At 44.4% G+C, this 15,399-nt stretch overlaps 1 protein-coding gene across 6 annotated transcripts in view; it reads right to left on the reverse strand.

Annotated features, from left to right (window-relative positions):
- Dixdc1 (DIX domain containing 1) overlaps window positions 1-15,399 on the reverse strand; it is a 75,416-nt gene that overhangs the window by 12,575 nt on the left and 47,442 nt on the right. For all 6 annotated transcript variants that reach the window (XM_029481901.1, XM_029481900.1, XM_029481899.1 and 3 more), the window contains 10 exons: window positions 13,772-13,861; window positions 12,418-12,471; window positions 11,177-11,227; window positions 8,471-8,575; window positions 8,035-8,088; window positions 7,546-7,638; window positions 7,397-7,468; window positions 6,434-6,523; window positions 5,930-6,091; window positions 5,385-5,451 (listed from right to left, as the gene is read on the reverse strand). In XM_029481901.1, the coding sequence (XP_029337761.1) occupies window positions 5,385-5,451; window positions 5,930-6,091; window positions 6,434-6,523; window positions 7,397-7,468; window positions 7,546-7,638; window positions 8,035-8,088; window positions 8,471-8,575; window positions 11,177-11,227; window positions 12,418-12,471; window positions 13,772-13,861 (838 nt within the window). The remainder of the gene's footprint in view (window positions 1-5,384; window positions 5,452-5,929; window positions 6,092-6,433; window positions 6,524-7,396; window positions 7,469-7,545; window positions 7,639-8,034; window positions 8,089-8,470; window positions 8,576-11,176; window positions 11,228-12,417; window positions 12,472-13,771; window positions 13,862-15,399) is intronic.

Here is a 15,399-nt window from a genome sequence, read left to right on the forward strand (position 1 = left end):
AGTGTATGCAATGGTGTCCGCGTTTAGAAGCTGATTATGGGATGGATCCCTGGATACGGCAGTCTCTAGATGGTCCATCCTTTCATCACAGCTCCAAGCTTTGTCTCTGTAACTCCTCCTATTTTATTCTTAATTATGTGTCTTTTGTCTGTATTTGTGTCGGGTGTGTGCATGTAAGTGCGGGTGCCTGCAGAAGCCAGAAGAGGGTGCTGGATCCCTTGGAGCTGGAGTTAGAGGTGCTTAGGAGCTACCTGGTGTGGGTGCTGGGACTGAATTCAGCCCTTTGAAAGGGCAGGAAGGTCTCTCAGCTGCTGAGCCATCTCTCTAGACCTTTCCTGTGGTTTTCATCTGCAGGTCCTAATGGCTTATATATCTTATGGGGTATTTGCATACTTGTGTCTCTAGAAAAGGTTTACTTGAGGCCTTTGTCCATTTTTTTCATTCTTTTTGTCTTTTGCTGTTGAAATTTAAAATTTCTTTGTATGTTCTAGATCCTAGGCCCAGATAAATGACTCACAAATGCTTTCTTTAGTCTGTAGATTGTCCCTTTCCTTTTTGACAAACATGCTTCTATATAGCCCTAGCTGGCCTGGAAGTCACCATGTATAATGAAGCTGATGGCAAGCCTGCAATGATGTAGTCCCAGCCTCCTGAATGCTGGGATTAAAGGACGCACCCACGCACAGCCCTTTTCACTTTCTGGAGAGTGTCCTTTTATGCAGAAACAAGTTGTTTCTGTAACAGCTGTTCTATTTTTTTCTTTGGCTGCACATGCTTTTGATGCCATATCTAGGAACTCATTACCAAGTCCTAAAGGATATTTCTTTTTTTTCCTAGAAGTTGCAGAGACTTTTTAAACATATGTAGGCTAATTGGTAAGGATCCCATGTTACAGGAGAGCCGCTTGACCTAACTCAAATGACTGTCCATATATGTGTTTATAGCTGAACTCTCAATTTTATCCCACAAAGTTACTGTGTTACTTTAAATCTGAAATAAGGGGCATCAGCACTTAACAGCTAAACGCTAAATGCTGCCCCCAGACCTGGCTGCTCCCAGAATTCCAGTACACCAGTCTTTGTTGTACACTTTGCTCCCAAATGTAAAGCTACTGGCTAAATAAAAGTGGAAACAGCCAATTACTGAGGAGAATACAGGTAGGTGGGGCTTCGGTTACCAGGCTGGGGGGTCACAAGTAGGGACCATGATGACAGAGAGAAAGGAAAAGAGGAAGGAGGAGAGAAGGAACAAGAAGGACAGAGAAGAAGGACAGAGGAGGAGGCTGCCATGAGGCTGGGTGGCCAGGAGAAGAGGACCCTGAGGACAGGCTGATGGAGCAGACATAACCCAGGTGAGACTCAGACAGCAAGTGCTGGGGAGTGCAGCTGGGGAACTAACAGTCTAGCATATAGAAAAACAGATTAGGGGTAACTCACCAAATAACTGTGTTAAAGCTGGTATACAAAATTCATAGGGCACTCCTTCAATTATTGGGGGGTTGGCCGGGTCATATTAATAATGAATAGAACTTATTAAAACCCATTTACATTGGATGTTTTGGGTTAACATTCAGATCTATAAGCAACTGTAAACTAAGCCTAATTGTTTAAATGGTAATATATATACACATACATATATATATATATATATATGCATGAAATAACTGGTCTAAAAGGGAAGAAGTTTATTATTTGAAAAAGAATTTCTAAGAATGTAGAAGTTTTACATTGGCAGTTCATATTAACCTTGAACAACTACCAGAAGGGATAAAATCAAATTAAAATCCTAAAGAAGCAGGTCTTTAACCACAGCATCTGCAGACTCATGAAGATTGCTTTGAGTTTGAAGCTAGCCTGCTCTACATAGGCCTACACACACACCAGTAGTCCTAGCACATAGGAGATGGAAGAGGGGTCAGGAGTTCAAGGTCACCCCCAGCTATGTAGTTTGAAGTTAGCCTGGTTTGCATGAGACTCTGTTTCTAAAAACAAAACAGTTAAATAAAAAAAAAAACAGACCACAGAGTAAAACCCTTAAAACACTTGCACAAGTATGAAATGTAAAAATTCTTGTAGAGCAAATTGTGTTCTCAAACTTCTGACTGTAGCATTTCCTTAACCGAGATAATGATGCCGCTGGGAGCGAAACCAATTATTTTGGTTCCAAAAATTAGCTGAGGAATCTTTTCCAGGAGTCCTTTGAAACAGACTGATTTTTTGCTTGTTCAGTTGGTTTGATTCTTTTCATTTTGTTTTGAGATTTTGTTGTTGTTGAGGCAGTCTCACTATGGCTGGTCTCAAATCTCTAGTCTTCCTGCTTCAAGCTCCAAGTGTCAGGATGACAACGTGCACTCCTGTGCCCAGACAGCATGTACTCCTGTGCCCAGACAGCATGCACTCCTGTGCCAGACAGTGTGCACTCCTGTGCCCAGACAGCATGCACTCCTGTGCCAGACAGTGTGCACTCCTATGCCCAGCATTTATATGGTTTTGGAAATGCTCCTCTTCTAGAGGACCTGGGTTCAATTCCCAGCACCCACAAGGTGGCTCACAAATGTAACTCCAGTTCCGGGGGGAACTAGTGCCCTGTCCTGGCTTGTCCTGGCTTCCCCTGGCACTAGTCACCAAGTGATGCACACTTGTATATGCAGGCAAAACAACTCACACACATAAAATACAAATAAAAATTTAAAAAAAAGTGTGCATACATCAAAAGGGGGAAAGGAAAACTAAATTATACACACAGAAATAATGTTTCTAGTCAGCTATTTGATCTTCATTTAAATTGTTTGGATTCTTTAAAATTGGGCCTGGATTAAAAAAAAAGAGAGAGAGAAAATTTGAACATTACTGAACCAAAATGTCTACGGCAGTGAGAATGGCCAGGCAGGGCAGCATTCCAATCAGGTGACCCAGACTGAGGAAAAAGAGTGTACAGGACCTGGTTCAAACATACTTCCTGACCATGCCACTACGTGGTGTAAATATTTAGCAGTCCTTAAATGAATGGCCTGGACCCTCAAACATTTCAAAGAAAATCCACAAAGAATTTGAACTCTGAGCCCCTAGGAAAAAGACACTTTTTGTGTGTTCTATATGAGACTAGAGTTGCTTAGATCTGTGTTTATTGCTTTATGGCTTATTCAGCATGAATGTTTTGATCTTGCATAGTTTCCAGATAATCCAGTCCACGTCAGCAGCATCCTCCAAATGGCTGATGGTGGTGACATCATGAGTGTTCATAATTCTAGAGCTAATGTGACTCTAGTTTGCTAAGGAAACAAAAAAAATCATAGAAGTGAAACGCTGCGTACAAAAAGTCTACCCAGAAGCTGGATGTATGGAAATAGAAAAATGTCTGCCTGGCACTGAAGCAGACACAGTGATCACTGGGATCGAATCGAAGACGTAGGTGTAAAGCCACTATGGAATCTGATTTTTGATAAAGAAGCCAGAAATACACACTAGAAAAGAGACAGCATCTTCAACAACAAAATTCAAGTCCAAGTGGATCAAAGGTCTCAACATAAGGCCAAGATACACTGAACCACATAGAAGAGAAAGTGGGGGATTGTTGTGGATTGGTTCTAATGCTATTTGTCTAATTTGGATCCCCAAATTACCTGATGCTGAGGCTCCTAGTTGGCTTTGATTGGTGAAATAAAGTGGATGGTGGCCAAAGAGGTGGAACTTTAGATTTCTCAGGTAAGGAAGCAGGAGCAAGGAGTTTTTAGACTTGCCATGACATGGAAAATGTGTGTGTGTGTGTGTGTGTGTGTATCTTTCATTCTCAAATCCAGAGCAGCATTCTGGCTGGCAGTAGTGAGAAGCACCCACCAAGCTCAGAGTGGATTAACAATTTACTGCTTCAGGGGATTAGCCTTGAATGCATTGGCACAGCTTTCTGAACAGAACACCAATAGTGCAGACACTAAGATCAACAATTAAGAAATAGGACTTCATGAAACTGAAGAGCTTCTCAATGGCAGAGGACATGACGGCCTATAGAACAGGGAAAGAGCTTCACCAACCCTACATCCAGCAGAGGGCTAATATCCAAAATATATAAAGAATCCACAACTAAATATCAACAAAACACACAACCCAAATAAAAACAAGGTACAGACCTAAACAGAGAATGCTCAAAAAAGGAACCTCAAATGGTTAAGAAATGCTTAAAGAAATGCCTAATATCTTTAATCATCAGGGGAATGCAAATTGAAACTACTATTTGGGATTTCATCTTACATCCATCAGAATGGTTCAGCTCAGTTAGACAAGTGGTGTTGGGGATGTGGAGTATAGGAAACTTGCATCCACTGATGGTGGGAGTGCAAGCTTGGACAGACTCGACTGCCATCAGCGGGGCAATTCCTCAGGAAGATGGAAATCCATTTACCTCCGGGTCCAGCCATACTCAAAGGACACGCCATTTTCCCCACAGGGACAGCTGTGTAACCATGGTCCTTGGTCTCTGGAATCAACCTAGATCCCCTCAACAGGAGGGTGGATTTTTTAAATGTTGTACACGTATACAATGGAATATTACTCAGCCTTTTAACAAAATGATATCATGAAATCTGTAAGTAAATGGAGGGAACTAGAAGAAAACCATCCTGAGTGAGGTATCCTGGCCCAGAAGGACAAATATACTGTATATTTGTTTATACATGTATATTAGCTGTTAAGTCAGTACACAGAACCACAGATGTGGAGTATGGAGTAAGGGACTTGAGGGGATAGAGAGCTCTCCTTAGGAAAGGGAAGTAGAATGGATAGTCATGGATGGAACATAAACTCATGCAGGAGGACACAGGAGGAATTGTGAGGAGAGACAGAGAAAACTAAGGGGCATTTGAGGAGTAGTATAGAAACCTCAGTTAGGAAAAAAGTTGCTAAAATACAGACATACATTAAAGTAATTTAAATGAAATTTCCAAATAAAGGGAGCTATGGAGCCACTACTGGACATCTCCTGTCACCAAGATTAGGCTATATCTGAGTTATTGGCCAAAGGGGGGCTCCACGGGAATCCCAAAACCACCCAGGCTGTTGCCAAGTCTATAGGTTGCTCTGCACAAACTGACAGCAAGGCCCTATTACTGAAGTCAGCACCTACACTGAATGTGAAGAAGTCAAGATGGGGTCTACATGGGGCGTTTACCCCTATGTGCTACAGAAAGGTCCCCTGCACCCTACCAAAAGAGAAACAAAGCTACCCTGCACCCTACCAAAAGAGAAACAAAACAAACATACAACAACAGCAACCTCCACCCCATCCCAAAGAAAAGACGGAAAAAGGAAAAGAAAAAGAAGAGAGAGAGAGAGAACCAATTTCTGGTCTAACATTCCAGACATTTTTCCTGTGTGAAAATGAGTACTTACTTGAATTAGGGGGCCAGGATGCCCGGTATTCACTGCTTGCTTGATTTCTGGGTGACCGCCCCCCAACCTGGAAAGCCACAGTGATATCAAGAGTTAGTTATGATCAATGGAAGGCTTTACCCGCAAAATTTAAAACACAAATGGAAGCATAAATTCCTCTTCTAGAACATAGGACATAAATAATCTTGCGACGTAATTTATCTTAAGAGCATGCACAGCTATTAAAGGTTCTCTGGTCTCCAGCACAAGTCGCATCTGTTTTCTCATCCAGAGCCGGCTCCCCTTGGGGATGGGGAGGAGAAACAGCAGCAGAGATCCTGGGGCCTCAAGAGCCACACTTCCTTACACAGCTCCTTACAGGGCTGCTGAGCACAAGTTACCACGCATCCCTTCCCTGGTCTGTCACACCACCTCCAGCCATCAGCTCCACTGAGATGGAAGCGCAGCTGCAGCCCTCAGCAGGGTCTTGTATTGCATCATATAAAGGCAGACTCATCAGAACAGGCTGCTCAGGAGCTTGCCCAGGTAAGACATCACGGTGTTACCTTCCTTTCTTGTTTCTTCTGTGTCTCTATGACATGCAGACGCTCCATGAGGCTAGAGATTCCCTGCTCCAGGCTGTCAATGGTGTGATGCTGAGGGTCATGGCCACTGAAGCTGTTGCGCAGGCTGCGGAGAGCATCTCGGACAAGCTGGAGGTCACTGGTCTGTGGTTGAAAGAGAAGTGCTGGTGGCAGGGGACAATGCCATAATATTTCTATCCCCGTCCAGGCCACTGAACTAAAGAGGACTAATGGGAAAGTTCTTAGGAAAGAGGCTTGAGTTCTCTGGAGGAAAATCTACCTCCTCAAGTACCTACTATTCACCCACTAGGTAATGCTTAAGTTTTAAAAACTCATGTTTTAAATTTTGGATACTAAATGCCTCACATGTGAAAACACCCTTACATGTATAATCAAAGACTGGGAATATTTAAAGCTTAGCAGCTGGTGATGTCTGGGTCACTGCTCTTGCTTAAGCTGGCTCTCTCTCTAGTCCTAGGAACCTACCCCTCTGTGGGTGACTGTAGTGGCGCCTCTTCCTGCCACGGGTTGGACAAAGCCATTGCGCTGAGAACTGTGACTGTTGTAATTTGTCACCTAGACCATCAAGAAGAAATGAAGGTTGTTAAAAGGTGAATTCCAAACCAAGGCACCTTCTGCTTTCTGTTCCTCATTTTCTGATGTAGCACATAATTGCCAGGTTCCTATTTATATTAAGTATTATGTGGGGGCTGAGGACACGGCTCAGCAAGGAAGCACGTGGCAAGCCTGAAAAGCTGTGTCTGACTCTGAGGATCCACGTACAAAGCCTGATGAGATGAAGCACACATGTAAACCCCACACTACAGTGACCTGGGAATTAGACAATTACCCAGAAGCTCATGGGCCAGCTTGCCTAGAGGATGCAGCACAATAACAGACATAAAAGGAGGCCCTGCCTCCACCAGGTTAAAGATGAGAACTGGTGTACACACTCACACACACCACACACACCGCACACTCATACACACACACACACACCACAAATGAAAGAATATTTATCATGTCATGTGTGGAGATGTGGTCTCCCTTTTCCCCACTGCTGTATCAAGGCTGCAGTTAACACTTAGTGGTCATTGTGAATACAGAATGGATGTCACAGTAACCTTGGCTTGGAAGCCCATGGTCACTGTAGCCTTCTTTTCTCTGCTTTAAGCAACCAAGAATCAAGAATGCAGTGTCTTAAATCCAACTCTGTGCTAGGTGGTTTATTAAGACTGTAGTCAGTTGCTTATGTAGTTCAATACTCAACAGAGAGGGTCACTGTTATTTTCATATTTCTTTTCTAAGTGTTAGAAGCTAAGTACCACCCTGACCCTGTCCCCTGAGCACACCAGGCGAGTGTTCTGTCACTGAGCTACACACCCGGGACCCTGAAGCCTGCCTGCAGTCAGTGCCCTCTCTGGGGAGAGTTCTAGCATTCTAGGTTACCTCATCTGCCTCTCCTTTCATGCAGTGAGCCAGAAGGACATCTTTCTGCTCTAGCTCCCGTTCTAGATCCACCTGAAAACAGAGCAAATTAGGAAAGTGGTTCCTTCAGGCCAGAGGGCCAGGCAGGCCAGTGGCTGGTGTGTCCTGACCTGCTGGTAACTGGCGTCCGAGAGTTTCCGAAGCGCCTCTTCCAACTTGGCCTGCTGCTGCTGAAAGAGGCGGTCCTTCTGCCCCAACTCTTTCTGCAATGAAGAACTGCTTTCAGAGGTGTGGCAAACACAAGGATATCAAGTGGTTCACACTCTTGTAATGTAACCTAGAAGGGCCCCCAGGAATATAGGCGTCTTCACTCAGTACCCAGAAGGCTTTCCATACCGTAACAGTCTCACAGGGTGCCAGGATTCTTAGAAAGGCAAAGAGGGAGCAAACTGCCTACAGAAGGGCTGCTGTGGGCCTGCCACTGACTCTCGCCAGGCTCCCGCACTGTGCCTCTCTCCAAGGCTAAGCTGTCTATGCTTCGGAACTAATGGAAATATTTCCTACCAGACAGCAAAGGCAGCGCTGAATACAAAAGGATTCTTTGAGTATCAGCTAACAGGAGCTGTTCACAAAAACGTCACCTGAAGGGCATTTCTTACTTTATATTCTCCTAAGAGCCGGTTCCTTTCCTCTAGCTTCCTCTGCAGATCCACCTACAAGGTAAAACAAGAATTCAGTGGCGTAGAGGCATTATGTACAAACAGACGGTGTGCAGCACTCAGGGTAGGCCTTGACAAAAACACACGCCAGCTCTACACATCCTTAATAAAATAAGCAGACTGTACAAACACAGTTTGGTCTTAGTGTTCTCCAAGTGGAGTCAAGGACCATCCACCGTGCTGCAGGCTTAGGTTAGGTGCTGTGACCTAAGACCAGAAATGAGTCTGATGGGAATAAAAATAACTACAGACGTGGAAAGTAAGCACCCCAGGAACAAACTAGGAGAGATGACAAGGTCAGATCAAACAGTACTTTATGTACCATCCCATTTGACTAACAGGCTCTCGGAGGTCAAAGGTCACACGTTTAACTCACGTTCTGGTTGTGCAGTTCATCCTTATCCATATTTGCCCTCAGCAGCTCTTGCTTTAGCTGAAGAACAGATGTGTCCTGCTGAGTCAACCTCTGCTGCAAGGCATCCTGGGAATAAGCACACTCTTTATTAGTCTCCATCCGTCACCCAGCCAGATGGTACTTCTTACTGACCCCTTCACTGTGTATGGAACATTAGCCCTGGCAAACTGGGAGAAGACCGGAAATAACAAGGACCGTGCCATAAGGACCTGGGCAAAGATTGTTCTCTCCTCGTCCCGTCCAAGACAATGTCACCTATGAGGAAAATCACATCCATGGTCCTACTGAGAAGAACTTGGCTTTCGCTCACCCACAGCTCATCCCCACCCTACACACGGTCATGGCATCACAGGCGTACTGTTCAGACGAGGGGTAGCTTCTGATATCAGACAGACCTAGGTTTATATTAAATGCCCATCACGTCCTACTTGGAGGACCCTGTCTATGAACATTTGTTTCTCGTCTACCTCTTGGGTAGATCAATATTCCACCCGACTTAGCGCCTCTTCCTCCCCTCTGTGTCCAGTCCCATGTCCTAGAGCAGTGGCTCTCAACCTTCCTAACACTTTGACACTTTAATAAAGTTCACACTGTGGTGACTGCCAACTATGAAATTGTTTTCGTTGCTACTTTTAGAACTATAGCAATGTAAATATTTGAGATGCAGGAAATATGATATGCAACCCCTGTACACCCCAAAGGGGTCAGGTGGAGGACCACTGCTCTAAGTAGGATAGCCTGGCCTTGAATTCATGGCCCTCTTATCTCAGCCTCCAAAACGGTAGGATTGCAAGTCCCATAGGAAACCCATTTTAAACCATCCAGGACAGTACATGGCAGAGGCAAACTAAGATATCCCTGGCATTGTATCCTGGCACATTTCCAAAGTGTACCAATGGTATATACGTTAGTGAATGACTTAGAGAAAGAGGAGCCTCTGTGGTCGGTTATCCTAAATGTGTTCAGGGCAAAAGCTTCAGTTCTCAAATATTTTATGTTCATCTGTGTGTCTGTGTGTATGTGTGTATCTGTGTATATGTATATATGTGTGTCTGTGTCCATGTGTGTCCATGTGTGTCTGTGGAGTTCATCTTCTCTGTAAAAGCAGTATACTTTCTTACGCACTGAGCAATGTCTCTGAGCCAAAACCAATCGCTTTATGATAAACTTTCTGAGGTCTCTCAGTGTGGTATTACTCACAATGAATCTTCAAGCCTATCAGAAATTTCTCAAACTTAATTAACCATAGTCGGGCGTGGTGACGCACGCCTTTAATCCCAGCACTCGGGAGGCAGAGGCAGGCGGATTTCTGAGTTCGAGGCCAGCCTGGTCTACAGAGTGAGTTCCAGGACAGCCAGGGCTATACAGAGAAACCCTGTCTTGAAAAACAAAAAAACAAAACAAAACAAAACAAAACAAAACAAAAAAAAAAAACTTAATTAACCAAAGGGCACATTTCCGTTTTGAAATACTTCAGTGCACTAAGGTTACTAAATATGTTTTGGAAAGTGTTACTGAATTAGTCTTGGATAGCCAATGAAGACATGTGCAAGAAAGAGGGGACCATAGAAGCTTTAGATGAAGACTCGGATGTTATATTATACTCCTATCTGAGTGAATAACATATACTCAAGGTTATCAGAGCAAGCACTGCTTATACCAGCAAAATAGCTCCCCTAAAGTGGCTAGTCCAAAATACCACCAAGAGGAGAATGAGTAAATATATATATTTAATTAGACACACACACACACACACACACACACACACACACACACGACTGTTATGGGGGCAGAAGAGATGGCTTAGTCATTAAGTTCACTGGCTGCTCTTCCAGAGAACCTGAGTTCAATTCCCAGCACCCACGTGGAGACTCACAACCATCTGTAACTCCAGTGCCAGGGATCCAACACCCTCTTCTGGCCTCCTTGGTTACCAGGCATGCAAGTGGTAGAGACATATATGCAGGGGAAACTCCCACACACATAAAAAAATTAAAAAGAAAAACACAATGCAAGTGTAAAGAAGCCCGAAGATGGTTTTGACTAAAGTAGAACGCTCGCCCAAACACACTGCTCAGTGAGAGCAGCGGTGTGCAGATGTCTCCCAGGTACACGGTAATTTGGGGTGAAAGGTGGGAGAAAATGTTAAACAGATAGACTGGATAACTGATAAGTTGCCTCAAGTGGGGAAAACAGTTTGTGGTGGCAGTGGGTGTGGTAGGGTGGGGGTCAGGGTGGAAGAGCTGGTGGGAGAGCTTTCACAATCTATTCTTTTGTGTTTTCAAACCACTTGAATGCTATTAACCACCCCAACATGGTTCCTGTTTCTTTTTTCCTAAAAAGGGCATTTTTACTAACTGAGAGTGCCTTCACATAGAGCAAAGCAAGGTGGCCCAGAGGCAAGTGACAGCACCATGAGTCACAACTAGGAGACATAAGCCTCAGCAAAAACCAAGATATCTTCCTCAGCATGTCTTGCTACCCACCGCAAAGTCCTTTCTATACCCCTAGCACCAAGCCTGTTAAAGACCCCTAGCAAAACCCCAATAGTCCCAAGGGTGCCCTGTTCTCAACACTCACTAATAGACCAACCACATTACCTCACAGAGGCTTACAAAAAATAAAACTAAAAAGACAGAAAGAAGGAATTCAATGTCTTCATTTTACCTTTATCCCCTGTAAGTTTCTGGCTTCTTGTTTGCATTTCAGCAGTTCTTTCTACAAACCAAACATAGAGAGATCAGACGGTGGCTTCTGAGTTGCTTCATAAGCATTACCTCATTCTGTCAGCAAGAAGACAAAACCCAGTTGGCCATTCCACGAAGATTAACCCATCAGCTGAGGCACAAAGCAGGTCCAGTCCTGTAAGCAGTAAAGACTGACCCTCTCTTCTCTAGGCACCCAACACTGAGATGCCCAGGCAGTCAGAGGACACCCATCCCATCTGGACCCACAGACAGGCTCTCTCCCCGCCACAGCCATCTTTGTTAACAGGAGAACCGGATAACATCATCTGAATCTCCGTTCAAATCTGTGATATGCTATCTCTTCTGCTGCCAAATACTTATTTTGATTTTATTTAACTTTTAAGCAAAGGCTTGGCAAGCTTCTATTCTCCAAAAGGCTATTGTCTTCTTCTTCCTCCTCCCCCTCCTCCTCCTCCTCCTTGTTCTTTTTTGGACTGAGGCTATTGTTCTTTGTGGTCCAAACAAAAAAGAACTTGGCTTTATAATGGGAAACCGAGTGACCAAATTTCCATATATATGACTGCAACTAAAAACAGAGATTTGAGAAAAGCAAAGCCTGCTACTGAGACTGGGGTCTCTCGCTCTTGTGTCACAGAAAGGATTCATAATTAGCTTATCTAAAGCGGGATCAAAAGTTATTTTAAAAAATGGAGGTCTGAAGTGTGTATGTGTGCACATAAGCACATGTCAGGGGAGATGTGTTCAGTCACAATGCTCTACCACTGACCTGTAAGAAAATATTCATTAAAAAGAACTACACTAACATTAGACACTCTCTCCCCTTTTTTGAGGCAGGTTCTCATTATGTAGCTCTGGTTAGCCGGGAACTCAGTATGGAGACCAGGCTAAACTTGAATTTATGTACCACGATGCCCAATCTAGAGTCATCTTTTTCTACTGATTAAATTACAAAAAGGAATCTAGAAAAATTTCAAACTTACAGAACAGAATAGATAACTACTAAGTAGGGTTAAAATTAAAAAGTTGTCACCGTGAGCAACAGGTCAGGTGTGTCTCTCTCCTCCAAAGACAGACACAGCATAGGTAAGGTTCAGCTCGCCCCGGCACCGCATCCCTAACCCGCTCCAGAATGTCCCAAAGCTGGCATGTTACCTCCCCATGGTTACTTTCGAAGGGGAGAATATGCAAGTCCTCCCCTACCTTAAGGTCCTGATTCTCCTCCACACTCTGATCCAGGCGGCTTCGGATTATAATCTGAACATAAGACAAGATGGTCATGAAGTTCATCGGCCATTCACTCAACAAATACTCACTGACACCAACAAGACACCACTTCCATCCCGGAACACATGGCCTCTTACAAGCAAATGCTCCAAACTATACAGATGAAGTTTACAGTGTGTGTGTGTGTGTGTGTGTGTGTGTGTGTGCATGCGTTCATGCGTGCGTGTGTGTACCGGGAGAAGCAGATGGAATCAGGGAAAGAGGAGATGAAGTGGAAAAGGACAACAGGAGCCAGACCAATGAGGACAGTAGGGAATTAACACAAGGGTTTATCTGGGTTTTAAAAAGATATTTATTTTTACTATTGTGTGTGTGTCCATGTCTATGAGTATATGCTCTTTGAGTACAGGAGCCTTAGAGGCCAGAGGCAGAAGATCCCTAGAACTGCAGGGAGCCACCTGATATGGGGGCTGGAAATTAAATTCCAGTTAAATGTTCTTAACTGCTGAGCCATCTCTCCAGCTCCATCAATAAAACGTTTATACAGAGGGAAGACAAAATAATCCTTAAATTATCCCTGCAATTTCACTAAAAATGAACAAGAAGAGGTTAGAAGAAGAATCTCAATTCAGGAAAACCTATCTCGAGGCGGCTGGGATGCTGGATGAGTGAGGGCCCGAACTAAGTAGTGGCTGAGCTGACAGAGACACTGGGTGTGAGGGGAGGATCAGAAGAACTCAGGGATGGCATCCAGGTTTCTGTTCGGGGCTTCCGAGTAAACGAGGAGATGGGAACACAAACATAAGGACAAAGAGAGTCAGTGGCTAAGAAGGGAACAGAGATACTTAGCAGAGGACACACTGACACCAAGCACCCACAAATGAGGAGCTGTCTGCTGCACACACAGCTCTACAACTCTGCAGAGATCTGAACTGGAAATCCATCTATGAGAAGCAGGTGCAGAATGAGTGAAGACACAGAAGGCAGACGACACTGACCAGTGACTGTGTAAAATCGACGACGACCCAGACAGGGAGGGATGCCGAGGAGCTTCACATCACAACATAGAGAAAAGGAAGGCTCCAGGGGACCTGGCTGTCATCTGAAGGGGAGTGGGGCCATAGTTGTCCTTGGTCATTTCCATAGCTCTAGCACCATGGACTAGTGTGTGACTCAGAGTCAGCACATCTGAGCATCTTTCTGAACATCTGCTGACTCCATCAATAGGGAAGCCAGGAAGGCCAAGAATGGCAGACGAACTCTAGGAGTCAGGAGAGAGTACTTCAAGAAGCTGAGGTCAGGTGTGAGAAGAGCCAGGCCTGGCGCTTACCAGCTGTTCCTCGGGATTGACTCCTGGTTCACAAAGAGCCACGGGTCGTTCCTGTTCATCCTCCGGTAGAGAGCCATTGAGTAGCAAAGCCTGGATAAACCACAAAGAGAGGAAGGAACTGAATACCCTGCCACCTGGCTCCGTCTAGAGTCAGGCTTGGTAAGTTTACCACAGTAGAAATCGTTGGATAACACAAACACGTCTTTGGAGGAAGCCAGATGGTAAATAACCTCTGCCTATTTCCAACGGCCCTGAGGACACACAGCTCCTTCTATAGGCCCCTCTCCCATTTTTAAAGAGTCTCATGTATTCCATGCTGGCCTTGAACAGCAGGGGATGGCTTTGAACTTCTAGTCCTTCTGTCTCTACCTCTCATGTGCTGGGATTTCAAGCATCTACCACTGTGCCTAGTTTACAATCTATACAATCAGACCTGGAACTCCGTGCAAGCTACAAAGGCACTATACCAACTGAGTTACATACCCAGCCCCTTGAACCACTTTCAGCTGGGTACAGGGAGCCTCTGCTCTGAGGATTCTTGGTCTCAGAAGAATAACAAGCCTTTCCTATGGAACTGTCCAAACATATCAAACTGGAGTTGTTCACACGTAGCTCTACCAGCTGAAAGGAGATCTAAAATCATGTGGAATTTTCCTGTCTCAAAGATTACAGTATATTACAGTGAACTGTCTGAAATCCACTGAAAAACACAGTCTTGGTACTATTTGCTTTTTTTTATTTGTTTTAATAGTTCTGCATTTCACCCCCGGAGGCATCGTGAATAGATCTTTACAGAGATGGCCTCATTCATTTCAATGCCAGGCTGTTTTTCATTAGAGTATTAATAAGTAGAAAGGGGGGGGGGCAGCTATACCCAGAAGCTCAGGCAGCTCAGGCTTTTGGGCCCTGTACATCCCATGGCTGACACTGTAGTAATAGTTTGTAATCTCATTCCTTTCCTTCAAAATTTATTTTGAAATTTATTTTTATTATTGATTGATTTGAGGTTAAGTCCTCACTATGTAGCCTTGGATGATCTGGAATTCACTGTGTATCCTAGGCTGGACTCAAACTCAGAAAGATCTATCCGCTTCTGCCTCCATACAGCATTTTGCTCTGATAAAGTTTATTTTTATTTTTAATGTCTCTGCGTGGGCTTGTGCATGTGACTTCGGTGCCCACAGACACTGAAAGAGGGCGTTGGATAGCCTAGAGATGGAGTTACTACAGTCACTGTCTGACGTGGGTGCTGGGACACAGACGCAGGTATATTCCGTAAGAGCGGTACAGACTCTTAGCAGCCAAGCCATCTTTCTATTGTGTGTCTGTTTGTGTGTGTGTGTGTGTGTGTGTGTGTGCGTGTGCGCGCGTGTGTGCATGCAAGTCACAGCATACACAGGGAGGTCAGAGGACAGCTTTCAGGAATCAGTTCTTTCCTTCCTCAGGTGGGTTCGAGATGGGACTCAGATTCTCAGTCTTAGCCGCTGAGGCTTTGCCTGTGGGGCCATCTCACCAGCCTTGGAATCTTATTCTTTTTTTTTTTTTTTTTTTTTTTTTTTTTTTTTTTGGTTTTTCGAGACAGGGTTTTTCTGTGTAGCCCTGGCTGTCCTGGAACTCACTCTGTAGAC

This window comes from Mus caroli, chromosome 9, assembly GCF_900094665.2.
Source record: "Mus caroli chromosome 9, CAROLI_EIJ_v1.1, whole genome shotgun sequence".
NCBI lineage: Eukaryota > Metazoa > Chordata > Mammalia > Rodentia > Muridae > Mus > Mus caroli.